The sequence below is a fragment of the Aulonocara sp. 'chitande type north' Nkhata Bay genome, linkage group LG5, assembly GCF_057382095.1.
Source record: "Aulonocara sp. 'chitande type north' Nkhata Bay isolate Kocher_YH1m ecotype deep benthic linkage group LG5, A_spYH_male_GT1.1, whole genome shotgun sequence".
Classification (NCBI taxonomy): Eukaryota; Metazoa; Chordata; class Actinopteri; order Cichliformes; family Cichlidae; genus Aulonocara; species Aulonocara sp. 'chitande type north' Nkhata Bay.
Genome location: NC_141348.1, coordinates 14,744,593 through 14,760,819, shown reverse-complemented (window position 1 = coordinate 14,760,819; position 16,227 = coordinate 14,744,593). Strand labels below are relative to the sequence as shown.

Below are 16,227 nucleotides of genomic sequence, written 5' to 3'. Positions count from 1 at the left end.
AGACACGCCCAACACCTCCATTTTTTTCTTCCTGACCCTTTGTGCTCACTGGCTGCCTAGTGCTGCTAGCTAATGGCAGAGCTGCTATTAGCCTCTAGAGATGTAGCCAAGGCCAGTAATGAGACTCCAATTTCTACCCCCTCACACCATCCTGCTGCTTCATCTAATCCCTCCAGCACCATTAACCTGTGCCACACAAGCTTTAAACACATAGAATATTCTGAAAATTCAGCCCTAGTGTCTTTGTGCAAACTTTTAATTGCTCTTTCTCCATAAATTTCCTCTCCCTCGGGTGATGTTTTCTGTGAGAGCCTTCTCTGGCTATTTTCTCACTCCATCTCCCTCTGTCCTTATCAACCACACTAAGAGAGAGAGGCAGTAAAAGTCCTGCACTCCTCTAGTGGTAAACCTTCTTCTCACCTTGGCACATTACAGACACATCTTCACAGTACATTAGATTTCTCGCTGCAGAATAAGCTTTGGGACATTAGCATTTCTTAAAAGCCAAATCGATCCACTTTAAACATTAAAGGTATTTTCTTTTAGGATCTCATTAGCTATTTAGCAGTTTTTATTCCCAAATACAGTTCTGTATGGCTTGGAGTTAAATATTGATCAAACTGGGCTCACTGTGTGCAGACCTATTGATTGCATTTTACATGGTTTATGTAACCTCCACTTTAGCATTCCATAAACAGTTTTCTGGCTACTTTGGGGGAAAAGGATTGGAGACATTAGCCAGCACAGGAAGAAAATGTTGCTGTGAATGCATGCGTTTTGGTTCTATGATTCAATTTACAGCTAAAGAATATGGAAACATCTCTGTGCAAATGTACGGTGACTAGTACAAAAAGAACTCTGTCTCCTTTAAAATGTAAGTAGAATCGGTATAAGTGAAATGCTTATTACACCACATAATTTCAAGCTTCAAGCTTTTTTGTTGTTATCTTTCATTTTAGAACCCCCAGCTACAACTATGCCCCTAACCCAGACAAGCACTGGATCCTACGCTACACTGGACCTATGAAGCCTGTCCACATGCAGTTCACTAACATGCTTCAGCGCAGGAGGATGCAGACTCTGCTGTCGGTGGATGACAGTGTGGAGAAGGTATTCAGACAAGCAGACAGACATATGCTTAAACACAGACACACACACACATCTCATCTGACAGCCTTAAATCCTGGGAGATCTGTGCTTGTTCTGACTGGGACTGTATAATGTATTCACTGACACACTTGGTAAATTGTTCAATCCTCCTTTCCCACAATCTGGCACAAGAGACTTGAGCTATCAAACAGAAGTAAAACTTTTCACACTGTGTGAGTGTTCAATGAACTATATCCTCCGTAGGTGTACAACATGTTGGTGGAGACAGGTGAACTGGACAACACGTACCTCATTTACACCTCAGACCACGGCTACCATATTGGCCAGTTTGGTCTTGTGAAGGGCAAATCAATGCCTTATGAGTTTGATATCCGTGTACCCTTCTACATTCGAGGACCTAATGTGGAGCAAGGTGCTGTGTAAGAGACTCGTTGTTTTTCTCTTGCATTCAGTATAGGGATAAAGGTAAATACCATTGTGACTATTTTCTTCTATCTAGTTCTATAGAAAAAAATGTTCTTGTTGTCCTGCAGTAATCCTCACATAGTATTGAACATTGACCTGGCACCAACTCTGCTGGACATGGCTGGTGTTGATATCCCTGCAGAAATGGACGGCAAGTCTATCCTCAAGCTGCTAGACACAGACCGACCAGTCAATAGGTGAGTACCTACTTTACTTTATAAACTCACTATCTTCGTGTTCTTCGTATTTTTGAATAGCATTTAAAATACCAGGAATGTGTCAAAAAGGTTGAGAGTTGAACTCTGTTTATTTCATGGGCATAATGAAATCTGCAATCCAAACATAAAAATGGAACACCACTTTCTTCTCAGTGCCATGCAAGGATGACATTTAAAATAGAGTACATGTTTATCCTGTGCAAATATCACAAAGTGGTTTAACAGGATTTCTGAAAACGTCTCATTTTACAGGTTCCAGTTGAGCAGGAAGGGTAAAACATGGAGAGATTCTTTCCTCGTGGAGAGAGGGTATGTTTTATTGTAATGTATTATCTTTTGTGAAAACTGTTCCCAAACCAGGAATTGTCCTGTAGCAACATGAGACTTCTTGTCTGGTTGGCTGAAGAAAAAATCATTTTCTGTTTATCTGTGCTTTCAGGAAGCCTCCGCACAAGAGAGCCGATGGAAAGGAAATGGCCCAGGAAGAGAACTTCCTGCCAAAATATCAGAGGGTGAAGGACCTGTGCCAAAAAGAAGAGTACCAGACCTCCTGCCAGCAGCCAGGACAGGTACTTGACCTGTAAGATCTCGAACAGAGAGGTTAATGAAGTCTGAATAGAACAAAATTAAGAGATAATTAACATTCTGGTTGCAATCTGCCGAGTTATCTGCAGTCATTGTATGTTTCATCGAACATAAAAGTCTTTTTCTTAATCCTCCAAAATGAAGAGCATGTGCACGTGTGTATAAAGAGCTTTCCAGTTTGAATAAGACTCATAAAAGGCTCATCCCAGAAGATTAATATTATTACTATTACTGCTCAGCTTGAATATGCCTTGTGCTCATTTAGATGTCTGTGATTTTTATCGTCATGCTATAAAGACTGGGTCAAAATTATGTTATACTCTATAAAATCTCAAAGACCTGTGTTAATCCATATTTCCCTGTGCCTTCTTTCAGAAGTGGCAGTGTGTGGAGGACCCGACTGGCAAGCTGAGGCTGTATAAGTGCAAGGGCATGGCTAGTCTCTTTGCCCCACGTATGCAGGCTCTGATGGCCAGCGGTGCCTCACAGCTGTCTCTCACATCCAGCTCTGACAGCTGTGACTGCAGCAATTCCGGCTTCAAACCATCCATCATGAAGAGGAAGAGGCTTCTCACCAAAAAGAGTCAGTTCCTGTTGTCGCTTACATTGTTGTCATTGCTATAAATAGATGCTTTTGTTTAGAAAGAAACTTTTCTTTACTTTGAATCGTCCTTGCAGTAGCCTATGAAGCTTTCCAAATGGGGCCATTTATCTCAAGCGAAAATAACCAGCTGTTGAAGTATTCATGAGACCAGAAGGATATGTCAGTGCTGCCATCAAGTGGCAGAATAGAACAGACAAATTACCAATTAAAAGCTTGTAAAGGATTCCCAGAATATGATACAACTTGCATGGAATTTTGATTTATATCAGTCTGTTTAGTTGCTGTTATGTCATCTATCCTGACATAAAGAATCAAAAACACGTCTTACATTAATCTGTCTCGTCTTCTGCAGAGATAAAGTCCAGTAAGGGTACAAGTAGGAAGCGTTGGGCCCGCTCTATATCATTTGAGCTGGGCGGTGACCTGTATGCTGTAGACCTAGAAAAAGGCTACTGGCCACTGGGGTCCAGGAACAGCAGCTGGGCCAGAGACAGGAGGAGAGGAGTGAATGAGGAAGACAATGAAGAGTTCAGTGGCATGGAAGTGACTGTCAAACCCACCACCAGCAACAAACTTGCTACACCTGCTGCTATTAAAGTCACATATAGGTGCGTGTGTGTGTGTGTACATTTTTCCACATGAATGTGTAATGTTCCTGAGGTAAAAGACAGAAATCAACTGTTAGAATATACATATACATATACATATACATATACATACATATATATATGTATATATATATTGTTTCTATGCCCTTCAGATGCTCCATTCTTATGAATGACACAGTTAAATGTGATGGAGGCCTCTATAAGTCCCTTCAAGCATGGAAAGACCACAAATTGCACATAGAGCACGAGGTACTGTTCCTTTTTTAATTGTTATATTTAATACATATTGTAGGTTATTTATAGCCTGTGGTGTCTAATTAGATTTGGGGCAACTTTCCTTTTTAGATCGAAACCTTGCAGACAAAAATCAAGAACTTGCGTGAGGTCAAAGGTCATTTAAAAAACGTGCGACCAGAGGAATGTCAGTGCGACAGTCCCAGGTGAGAGAATTTAAGGGTGACAGATAAGCACCAACACAGAGATTCAGCACATCTGACAGCTGACTTTGTCTTTTCAGTTATCTCACTACGAATAAGGAGACTTTCCAACTTAATGCAGGACGAATGCTCTCACTCAGGTAAAATGTATAACACTCGTTTACTGTGTAGTAATTTTGAATTCCTCACTCAGGCTAGTTGTGACGTATGTTTTGTATTTATTAGAATGCCATCAAAGCAGAAGACTCAGTGGTTGCAGAAGGAGCAGAAACGCAGAAAGAAACTACGGAAATTCCTCAAGAGGCTTCAGAACAACGACACGTGCAGCATGCCCGGCCTGACCTGCTTCACACATGACAACCATCATTGGCAGACTGCTCCCTTCTGGACAAGTGAGGGATAGTCTATGGATTTAGCAAGTTGTTCAAAGAGTATCATGGTGGAACATACCTCTTTGTTTCTGGCACTATTTTCCTGAGCAGAAATGATGACAACAATATTTTGAATCACGTTTTTCAAACTCTTGTTTTCCACTCTCACCCCTCCCTTCCTTATAAACTCCCCCTTCCTCTGATCCTCAGTGGGTCCATTCTGTGCATGCACCAGTGCCAACAACAACACATACTGGTGCCTCAGGACCATCAATGACACACACAATTTCCTGTTCTGTGAATTTGCTACGGGCTTCCTGGAGTATTTTGACCTCAACACTGACCCGTACCAGGTATTTATTTCAACAGACACACAGAATGGCAGTTACCAATAATACGTTTAAAATAATCCCACTACATGATTCATGGTGCACATGGGATAGTTCCCAAAATTTCCAAAGTCCTTGCTGACATTTTGTCCTGCAGCTGATAAATGCTGTCAACACCCTTGACCGCAACGCTCTGAATTTGATGCATCAACAACTTATGGAATTACGGGGCTGCAAAGGACATAAGCAGTGCAGCCCAGAGAAGGGTCAGTAAAAGATCTCTGTGGTAAATATCATATATTGTAGCGCCAACAGTCATTTGAAACTAAGATTAATGCTACCCCTGCTTCTTTTCAGGAGGAAAGGAGCGAAACTACTTCAGTGAATACAGGTATTTCTTCCTCTAAACAGCTTGCAGCTGATTGCTTTCACAACCATCACAGATGGAATTCAAGTTATAATATGAATTCAGAGAGGTTACTGCTGAGTCTTTGGTTATGTTTCTGCTCATTGCCAGTCATCTAGGGAGCTGAGGAAACAAAATACAGACACGTTTCTCTGAAACGGAAGCTCTGAACTGCCATGGTTCCTCACTGTTGTGATTGAAGCATTGTAGCATGCAGAAGTCAAATCCAAAGAGGGCTAAAATGCAAGGCTGCTTTTCAGCTTCTGCCTTTTTGTAATCAACCCTAATTGTGTGTGTGTGTGTGTGTGTGTGTGTGTGTGTGTGTGTGTGGGGTTGTGTTCATGTGTGTACTTGCGTGCATCTATGTCTGTGCGTGTGTGTGTGTGTGTGTGTGTATACCTGTGGGTTTTGTCTTCATGCACGTGCATTGGTCCCGCGCGTGTATACGTGCTGTGCATGCTTCAGGCCAGTTCATCGCCGAAAGAGGCCAAAAGTGAAGAAGCCCTCCTCCAAATCGCTGTGAGTTTGTCATAACCCATCTGCTCCTTTGTACTCAGCCAGCATCTCCATCCAGATTTTTTAGCATGGTCAGATGACTTAACAGCATGGTGCCCTATTTACTGTATTTCTGTACTCCTCTACTAATTGTATTTACATTTCCCTGCATTGCATTGCTGCACCATTTTCATTCACTCTCTCGGCTCAAATTCATTACAGCAATGCAGATATGTCATTGTCACATTGTGTTGCGTTTTCTGTTCTGTTATTGTCATTTCCTGCTTTTCCTCGCAGTGTTGGTAGGAACAGACCACAGCTGGAGCCATGGTTTCCAGTGAATGCCTCAAGCAGTGCATTTAACTTACAGTAATTGTTTCTCTTGCACAGAGGGCAGATTTGGGAAGGGTGGGTTGGTTAACCACCTGCAGCCCACAACCAACCGCATCGGCCTCCTCCAGAGAAGGAAGGAGAATGGAGAGTGCAGAAAACCCGAAGACCTCAACTTTGATAGACCATATGCTGGGATACCACTCTAAGCTGGGTTTCATTTTCGGGGGAGCTGCTCCTCATAGCCTCCTACCGGGGTGTAGGAAATACTAAGGCCTACAATAAGTCTAAAGACTCAGCAATTATGTATTTTGGAACATATTTCATATCCATTTGCAAACTTTGCCACCCCCAGCTGTCAGGATTGTTAACAACAACAACAAGATTCTGTAAATCAAGTGGAACAGTTTGGTGTCTGCAAGCCTTTCAGTATACCACTAATGCTTGTAGATAATATACAATGTCTCAGCTTTAATCAGCTTTCTTTCATGTCATGTGAGACTGTGTGGAAATATGATGAGTAACACGTCACTTCTGCTGCTACACAATGACGTCATGGCCTTGTGATGTCTCTGCGGCACATGTGGATTAGCTAACTATTTCACACTTGGAGTAACATTAAGACATATGTTGTATTCTTTCTCTGCACCAACGTGTCTGCACATGGAAGTAAAGTGGACTTAACAAACAACCAACTGCATCAAACATGTCGCCATACTCTTTTGTATTATAGTTATTCTTAACACCGATGAATGTCCTTTGTTACTACAGGTCATCCTCCTCACAGCTGTGCGATCTGAGATGACCTGAGTTTGCCTGCAATGATTTAAATGCATACACAGAATTCAACAAAAGTCTCTTTATGCCCTTGAAGAGGTCTAAATTAACAACACCATCTCACAATGATACAATCCTCCAGACTACGTGACCTGTAACAGAATGTGTCATTTGTGAATGCCATTTTACTCCTTTGTATTGTCAGTATCACACTGTAGAAGTATCCAAATAGTTTGTTCAGTTTGCTATACATGGTGCTACAAGATAACAATACAAGTCTGAAATCTTGCTGTACAGTACAGTATGTATTTGAATGTATGTTGTGCAATTAATATAAATGTTTACAATATTTTTTATAATACTGGAGAGGCAACCTCATTGTATGATACGAGTTGATAAAATGAACTTATAGGGAGAAACGTAGCTTGAGAAATGTCATTGTCATTGAGATTTGTATGTTTGTCCTTATTTACATCAGAAAAGCACTTAAAGGGTTCACTGTGAAGAGCTGTGCCATGTACATTAATGGACAGTATGCTTTGCGCCGGAAGAAAAACAAAACAGTGTAATACTCATTGATGTGAAGTTTACTTCTTGCATTTGTTAGCTTCTTTTCTTTTCTTTTTTTAGCCAATACTTCCTTTTAATAGAGTGCTGATAGTCAATGTGAATAAAGTGTTGTTTGACCATGAATATGACCAGGCTTTTATTTTGAAATTGTTAAGTAATTTACTGTTTTCATGTCCAGTAGGTGTCTCTGTCTGCCCGTTTCTTTGGACAACCTATGGTGGTGAGTGCAGTGACATGTGGAAGCTGTAACCTATTTGCTCTCAATAATGTCCCTTTCACTGTAGCATCAGGAGGGTTTGTACTTAATGTAATCTCAACAGTGGAATCCCAGCAGCTTGAGATCATTAAATTGATAGTCATAGCATTCTGATTGGCACAGTCAAATTAACTCTGTTATTTCCAGTCACGCTGGCATCTCAGTCTGAATAAACATGAACGCACGCCCACTTATGCACAACTTTAATCAAACTAACAAACTAAAATTTAAAGGTGAACTTAGGTAATTTTTTAAGGTCATTTAATAGGAAATAATATATTGTGCTCATGAATATAAGTTGATTAGTGTGTAATAATGTGTTAGATCACAGGATATTAAACCATGTAATGGTTCAGAGTGATGATCAGCATCAGGTTCAAACCAGTGGATGCCTGCGATTTAAACACAACTTGGAATTAAGCCATTAAAAATACACAGGAGCAGGCTCCACTTTGTGGAGGCCGCCATGTTTCCCAGCCTCTTGAATACAGTGGCCGAAAAAGACATTACACCATCATTACACCCGGTGTTTGTGCCTGTACACTGGCTAACTTACATCGTTCACCTTATAAGTTACTTCTTTCCCTTTCAAACCATATATGTGAACATTTGTATGTCATTGTGTATTCATCATCTTTCTCGTTAAGTCTTGTTGTTTTCTCTGTTTTCTCTCTTCCCTCATTTCCACTTCATCCTCTTCCTCCTCATCTCAAACCTCGTCTTCTGAACTGCAGTTAAGACTCTAACACACCAACACAAGCATAAACATGCTTATTTATTCCTGATATTGTCACAATTGCATATTCAACAGATTACACATGCCACTCTTCCATCTCTGGACAGCTGAGAAGACCCAGCTAAACAACAACAGCTGCTTATAAGCTAACATTTTGCTACTTTTATGCTTGACTGTCCTAAAATTCTCACTTTTCCTCTGATAAACAGCTTGATTACTTGATTAGAGCAGCAACGAAAACAGCAGTCTTACCAACAGAAAGGTTCAGGATATCCTCAACAACTCACCACTGTCATCGGGCATAAGTGAGCTTCACAGACCCATTGACTCCTATCAGACTCCTTTCACAAAGTTTTGCAGGCTCTTCCACAATGTATAGACGTGGACACCTGGCTGAAGAAATGGCAGGGTGAGTTATTTGTCTCATGGCAGCCACCACAGAGGATTCAGTTGTCTGCAGTTTGCAATCTACTGACATCTAGGCAAGATTTTACACACTGTGCCTTTAAAATAGCCACGGTATATTTTGATTTTATTATAGATTTGTGGAAGTAGACAATATTCTTTCTTTGTCTTAAAATGTAGTTTAAGACACAGTTTAAATAACCAGATGAACAATGGCAATAAAAGACTATTCTATTCTATTCTAACAATTTCCAAAAACATTAATACGCTGCTTTTTAAGAGAAAGCACAGGATTATCCGCTTTGATACTTTGTGCAAGCAAAGCCCTTCAGTCAGACCTGCCCTAAAGAAACCAGAGTCTAGGTGGAGGTATTGCACTAAATTAGCCAGGTAACTTTAAAAAAGAGCATGCAACAGCTTCTCTGGCCAAAAGTTAATGAACAACAATTAGTAGTACTGGCTATCGCCTGTTCTTCTGCACATGCTCTCTGTTGTGCACGATGCTGACTGTGCTGAGGGCATTGCCTGGACATGCCTTCACAGCAGTCAGAAAAAAAGTGGGAGGGACTGGTCAAAGGGTGAGCCAGTGAGAATATAGATTATATATTAGACACAACTACTCTTGAATTTTCACATATGAATCGAATAATGTATTTCAGCTGTGTCATGCAATGCAAATCTGTTGCTTGCTTAACAAACCTTCTAATAAATAGACCGCATTTGTTAAAAAATAGCAGCCTTAGTTTTATTTAACTTAATATATGAAGTGAATTGAAGTTCCTGTGTAAGTTGGCACACAAAAACCCCCTTCTAACCTTTAACATCTTATCACTTTACTTTGTTGAGCCAGCTGAGCCTTTAAATGTTTTGGCTATCTTAAAAAAGTGCCGCTTTTTCCAGAAAGCCAGTCGAAAGGCTTCAGGATGGGTGGTGTGGCGTGGAAGAGGGAGGGGAGCAGACTGGGTGGGGGTGCAGACTGGGTGACCCCCATCGCAACCTATGACTCACGTGCAGAGGCGGAGACTGCGTACGGGATTTGCCACCGGAGAGCCGTCCCGTACTACTCACTGCTCGGACAGTTCAGTGCGCTCACAAAACTAACCTTACAAGCAAGAAGAGATAAAAAACAACAACAACAACTGTACAGTTCCTTTCGCTGGAGCCTCGTTTAAAATGTGAAGAGCATGGCCGGGACAAGGTAAGCAGACTCTTTCTTTAATTTCACAGCGGCGCGAAATGAAGTGGAGAAAGTTTAGAAGCCGCCGACGCTGAACCGGAGCCGCAGCTCGCGGGATAGTAACATTATTTTAAGCCTCTGTGGGTATTTTAAAACCTTTGAAAATAAAACGTTTTTTTAAAAATCTCTACCAAAGTCTGTTAGGGGTGACTTCTAAGTTTAACAGATTATTTAAACCGCGAAATGTTCTTATTCTTTTTTTTATTTTCGATTTTAATTATTATCTATCGTCGGTGAGTTAAAAGTAAAACATTACACTGTAGCTCGCTAACGCCTATCATGGGAAGCTAGGTGGCAAAGGTTTGACACATCCGCCCAAAGTTTTTAATTGTAGGGAGAAGCTGCAGTGTGGTGGCTGTGGTGGGAGACGGAGGCTACTTCTTAATTCTATCTAGTCTCCAAATGGGCTTCACGGGCTTAGCTCTTTGCTGTGGTTTTAGGAGCCCGGTAACCCAACAAGAGGGCAAATGTTCCACAGTCCATTTGTTGCTCCTGTTTCTACTACTGCTGTGGCTCTCAGATTCAGCTCCACGTGTCTTAATTTCTTCGCCATCTGTTTTCACTGCAGATGTGCATTAAAACTTTGTTTAGCTTTCATCGGTTGCTTGCTTTAGTCCCCACGGTCTATTTAAAGTCACTTACTGCTTTGGCTACAGATTTTCATATGGGAACTCCTTAGTGTTGTGATACATGCAGTAAAAAGTCCAATTCCTCGTCCTGTATCTGCTGTTGAGTGCAGTCCATTAGACAGTAGCTGACGAGCAAGTTTTCGAGTCAGCTGTCATTTATATAGCCTAAAGCTGTTTATTTTGGCAGGGCATGCCAACCTGACTTCCTGGGCGCAGCAGTTTTCACCATCTCCCTGCCCAGCTGGTGCTCATCTGATGACTTTTGTTTGCATTTGCGTGTTTGCATTTGCGTGGCGTTGGTGTAAATTTCTCTATCTGCTCAGCAAATTGCAAGAGATAGATGAGATACTATAACAGAGGACAGCGATGTCGTTTGGTCAAAGTTTCCATAGTTCATGAGTTTTTTCTGTGAGATGTAGGAACCAGAGTTGAAAATGAGGATGTTGTCTCGGTGTTTACTCTGCAAGCTCACAACAGTGGGCAGACAATGAGAACAAGCAACACATCCCCTTCAACAAGATGACTCTAAACGGTGCTTTCTGCAAAGAAGAGACCGGACGTCCATCCCAGACAGACAATAGGGAAGTTTGTTTGCCTGTTGACAGGAAGTGAAGCCTGTCCTGCACTGACATGTTATGAGTCATGGTTTGTTAATAATCGCTGTGATTTCATTAGCTTCAACGTACACATTTCCAGCTTTCACTCCTTTCCTTTCTCTGATCCCTTGAGGATCAGTGCTCTTAACACTCAGCACGCACTTTTCACCTGACTTTGATCCTCTGTGGCCTGCCACAGTGACTTTGTAATGAGGTTAAGGTGATTTGTCCAAACAAATTTATCTGTACCTGAGCAACCACTCACACTGCGAACTGTGGGGATTACAGACAGGTTTAAATCGCAGGCATCCACTGGTTTGAACCAGATGCTCATCGTCGCTCAGAATCATTACGTGGCTTAATATCCTGTTGTACTTTTTAGGTCTATGACACAAATTCAAGAGTTAAAAGAGGTGAACAAGTTTATGTAACGTCAGTGAGCTAAGGTGCAAATGAAACCCACAAAGTGCAATTAACACATTGAACACAAAGAATCTGCCACGACCTGAAGATCTATTGTTGTTAGTGAAATATTAATCCTTCCCTACACGTTGAGCCCCAGCGATGGCCTCTTAAATCATAATCCACTCCTCCCCTCAGGCCTGCGCGGGCCTGGCGTTAACATCTTCACTGGCCTGCTCTGCATTTCTAATCCTAGAGAGTCTACCGTCTGCACCTTCACTTCCTCTAGAGGACAATCCGGACGTTCCTTTCCTGCGTGGCTCCTCGCTGACCCCCTTGCTTACCCTGTAGCTGCGCTCTGGGATTAGACTCTGGCCTCGTTTGTCATGTCAGCAGGGGGAGGATTCGCGGGGGATGGTGTGGGCTTAGACCAAAATGAAGTTACAAACTGCTGCTGCTGGTGGTTGTAGGCAAGCAGGTCAGATACTAATAAAAACTGCTGTTTTGACAGCACCCAGATAGCACAGGTGGAATTCTTGAGTTTATTTTATATAAAAGGGCCGATGCACAATATGTATTCATCGATAACCCTGAATGATTTTACAAGATAATGTTTAGAGGTGAATGTTTGTGGTTATTAAGCACAATTACCTCGTAATAGCGTCATTCTTTTTTTGTGTGTGTGTTTGGACAAGTAACCCCATTGTTCCCACTCTGACAGCTGGTGTGCTGATAGAAAGGCTATCTTCTATGTGGTAAACACCCTGATGCTGCAGCTTCTGTTGCACATGTTCGCTCTCGTCCAGAGTCTTATGTGACCTCAGAAGCACCCTCCAACTAAGGCAGGGGTGGGCAATTCCAGGCCCCGAGGGCCGGTGTCCTGCAGGTTTTAGATCTCACCTTGGGTCAACACACCTGAATCACATGATTAGTTTGTTACCAGGCCTCTGGAGAACTGCAGGAGCTAATTTAGCCATTTAAATCCGCTGTGTTGGTTCAAGGACACATCTAAAACCTGCAGGGACACCGGCCCTCGAGGCCTGGAGTTGCCCACCCCTGAACTAAGGGAAGGGCTGAAGTTTTTTTTAGGAAGGACGGGGACTTGTGTTTGGGCAGACCTTGCTCTCTCTGAAAGGGAGTTTATTGACCCTTTGGCTGAGTGTCACCTCGGACAGACAGTGAGTGTTCAGCAGAGCAGTAAGGGGGCCGGAAGTTCCCGGCATTTCTGCTGAGCTGCAGCATTCGTGGGTGATTCGTGGCAAGATGGTGGGACAAGACAATACTCCCCATAGAGAAATCACAGAGAGCCGCTTCTCTGCATTTAGCTTGTAGGCGGATTTCAGCAAGGGTATCTGAAGTAACATTTAACAGCTAACACAAAAATGTTCTCCTGGAGCTGGTGGTGAGGTAGGCTTTTTTTTTTATCTCGTTCCTCATGAAGAATCGGTTTGTTGCAGTGTGGAGGGGGGTGAATGCTTTGGCATCTATATGGAATGAATTGGGGGGCCATGTAAAATTGGTAGTTGGAACGCAGCATGGGAAAAACTGGCCTTGCTGAAGGTTGGCTGTGTGACCTTGTGAGATCCAGTCTAATCCAGCGCCAGTAGAGAGGGGAAGCCGTTTCTAGTCATGGATTAGGGCAGCTGTTGAAGGAGGTCACCCCCACATCTCCTATACATGTCTCAAGCTCCGCCTCATCGCAGCACTCGTTGGCTGTGATCCCCTGTGTGGACGCAACAAAGAATTGAATGAAGTCTGCCTGTTGATCCGACAATACTCAGCATTGTTTTGTACTATTACAGGCTTCAGAATAGGGTGCATTTCACAGGCTTTGTAATGCATATGAAGCTGAGTCATTGCGGGACTTTCTTGTCAACTGTGTACTACTGATTTTCTGTTCCCAAAGAGCCTGTGTGCTGTATACAGCTGTGGTAAAAAGACATTTTTTTTTCTTCAGACTCCTAAGTCAGATGAGTGTGTTTGTGCCCTCCAGTTTTACAAGCAGTCAACATCTTTTGTTTGTCAGCTTTGCTCTTTTTTCCCCCAATACCACTGTTTTAAAAGACCCATGTTCAGCTCAGTTCGTGCAGGGTGATCATGCTGCACACAGACCAAACTGGACCGTCTGGTTTGTGCAGTTGTACCTGAGTCATTGCGGTAACTCAGAAATGGCAGTCTGCTCTCAGGTGATACGAGACAATGAGGTTCTTGGAATTAGGTTTACTCACCCGGGCTGAGTGATGACGACATATAGTGGTTGAGAAGTCACTTTAAGCAGAATGGTGCTGCTTTTGTTTACAAAAATGTAGAAAGAAAGCAAAGTTAGGGTTGTTGTCAGCTGTTGCTGTTCAGTTTGCTAACTTTTACTTTTGCAACAGGAACTATCAGCAACTCTCCTTTTACCTAGGCACGTATAAAGGGTCTGTATACTTCTTTGGGGAGGTCTTCTGTCTATCCCAGTTTGTTTGACCCTTGCAGGACTTTTTGGAAGTGAATCAAATAATAGGGTGCGTTCAGGAGTCTAACCCCCTGTTTATCTTCATCTTCCCATACCAGCCGTCTCCTCTCTCTGCCAGGCTTTAGCTGCCCCGCTGTTTGGTCTTAAGGTTCTTTACCTCTCTTCCCCTCATTGACACCTGGCCTGCCTTGGTTCCCGGGTCAAGTCGTATAAGGTCGGCTCCAGTGCGTCTCACGTGTCCCTCTGTGAAAGGTGACTCCCACATACCCCTCCAAACTTGTTTCCCCATGTCAGCACACGGCGAGTAAGAAAGTGACACTGACAACTGCTGCCAAGTTTAGGAGGAAAAGGGGAGCAGAGAGAAGATCTGGAACCTAAGCAGGATTTTAAAAGTCACAACCTTTTGATCATCTGAGTAGCCATAGTATAAACTTGGGGTTTATAGAGTGATGTGGTATTGTACACAGTACGCAGGAGAGAACTGGGTGGGTGCTGTGGAGCCCTGTGGGTCCCCAGTACAAAAGACATCACAGTTAAAGTCGGAGTATAAGACGAGTTAAGAGCATCCTAAACCTTGGCATTAGCTTTAATGAGGGCTGCAGGAGCCTATTCCTCTCAAACAAACTGCCAATTTGCTTGTTGTTATATATATATATATATACATTCAGTGCACACAGAGAAATTGTGCCATGTGTTTTACTGACCTCTGACTTGTGGTGACACGGCAGGAACGAGAGGTGTTAAACAAAAGGCTGAAAGAATGTGTTAGTGACAGGTGCAGGACATTTTTTTCTGTCATCTAAAACATGTGCACGCTCCCTTCTCCCTGTTATTGTTCTGGTTACCAGGGTGGAGTCTGCTCCCACATCCTCCACAATGGTTAGCCACGTACACCTTGCCACAGCTCAGTTTTCAACAATGGACACTCAGTATACTTGTGATAAAGCTTAAAGTCAGATGCGTTAAATGATAATAATGTTGTTTTTTTGTTTGTTTGTTTTTGGGTTATTTGTTTGATCTGAGTTTTGTTGTAGTTGCACGTGTTTAAGTTGCTTCGTACAGGGAAAGTGGTACAGCACTCAACGTGCCCGGTTTATGGTTACGTTCTCTGTTAGTTACAGCTACTGGAAACCCAGCCAAGCTCTTAGCAGTCAGCCCGTGTCGCTGCTGTTGTTTTACAATATTTAGATAAGCAGGTTGCCTAGCAGCATTGCTGAATAGACTTTGTACATGGTTTATACATAATCAAACAAGTCTTTTGGCAGGTCCCTCCATGCATTATATTGAGGTACAGGCCTCTGCTTGCTCTGTATCAGTAAATCACCAGAGATTTCTCACAGTTGCAAAATGTTTAATACTAACCCAATTCTGAAATAGTTTGGGAGTGTTTGTGAAGTGTAAATAAAAAAAAGAATGCGATGATATAAACCCATATTTTATTCACAATAAACCCCAAAAAATTAAATGAACAGAAATGGCTCATTCTGAATTGGATGGGATGGGAGGAAAAAGCTGAATACCTAACTGGAAACAACTGGAGCAACATTTTGTAACTAACCTGTTGCCAGTTAACATTATTAGGTATAAAATGTCCATCTTAGAGTTTCTCTGAAGTAAAGAATATTCGAGGCCAATTTACTGATCTGCCAAAAACATCCCATCTAGATGAACATCTTTTTCAGGCAAGACTGCATATTTCAGCAAGGCGATGCTGAACTGCACACTGCACCTATTCCCACACAACTGCTTCATAGTAAAAAAGTCTGGGTGCTGCACTGGCCTGCCTGCACTCCAGACCTGTCACCACTTGAAAACATTTGTCACATTATGAAATGAAAAATATGAGTTTGTGCAGGTCAGACACAAAAGAAGACCCCAGGACAGTTGAGCATCTAGAAGCCTCAATCAGATAATGCGACATCTTTCCTCTCCCAAATGTCCAGCAGCTGGTCTCCTCAGTTCTCAAGACAGGGATATAACACAGTCCTAAACATGGCTTTGTCCTTATATCCTGAAATGAGTTGTGTTGCATTTTTCATATGCTTTTTTTTAAAGGTGTCGATTTCAATATCTAATGCTTTCTGTGGTCTGTTGTGAATAAAATATGGGCCATGAGATTTGCAAATCATTGCGTTGTATTTTTATTTACATTTCATCCAACCTCACAGCATTTTCAGACTTAGGTTTATAGTTTTGGGTGTGT

The 16,227-nt window shown here is 42.3% G+C and overlaps 2 protein-coding genes across 7 annotated transcripts in view; both read left to right on the top strand.

Moving 5' to 3' along the window:
* sulf2a (sulfatase 2a) overlaps positions 1-7,428 on the top strand; it is a 47,414-nt gene extending 39,986 nt beyond the window's left edge. For all 4 annotated transcript variants that reach the window (XM_086291551.1, XM_086291550.1, XM_086291552.1 and 1 more), the window contains 16 exons: positions 960-1,110; positions 1,354-1,529; positions 1,644-1,772; positions 2,046-2,102; positions 2,233-2,362; positions 2,754-2,961; positions 3,335-3,590; positions 3,743-3,839; positions 3,936-4,030; positions 4,108-4,167; positions 4,253-4,419; positions 4,609-4,751; positions 4,885-4,993; positions 5,085-5,118; positions 5,599-5,652; positions 6,019-7,428. In XM_086291551.1, the coding sequence (XP_086147677.1) occupies positions 960-1,110; positions 1,354-1,529; positions 1,644-1,772; positions 2,046-2,102; positions 2,233-2,362; positions 2,754-2,961; positions 3,335-3,590; positions 3,743-3,839; positions 3,936-4,030; positions 4,108-4,167; positions 4,253-4,419; positions 4,609-4,751; positions 4,885-4,993; positions 5,085-5,118; positions 5,599-5,652; positions 6,019-6,049 (1,897 nt within the window). In that variant the 3' untranslated portion in view covers positions 6,050-7,428. The remainder of the gene's footprint in view (positions 1-959; positions 1,111-1,353; positions 1,530-1,643; positions 1,773-2,045; positions 2,103-2,232; positions 2,363-2,753; positions 2,962-3,334; positions 3,591-3,742; positions 3,840-3,935; positions 4,031-4,107; positions 4,168-4,252; positions 4,420-4,608; positions 4,752-4,884; positions 4,994-5,084; positions 5,119-5,598; positions 5,653-6,018) is intronic.
* Positions 7,429-9,725: 2,297 nt separating this feature from the next.
* The window catches only part of arhgap46a (Rho GTPase activating protein 46a), a 29,996-nt gene continuing 23,494 nt past the window's right edge, over positions 9,726-16,227 (top strand). For 2 of the 3 annotated variants that reach the window (XM_086291544.1, XM_086291543.1), the window contains exon 1: positions 9,726-9,900. In XM_086291544.1, coding sequence (XP_086147670.1) covers positions 9,887-9,900 — 14 coding nt within the window. In that variant the 5' untranslated portion in view covers positions 9,726-9,886. Of the gene's footprint in view, positions 9,901-12,789; positions 12,974-16,227 lie in introns of those variants that run through there. The other variant, XM_086291546.1, reaches the window with a different exon arrangement.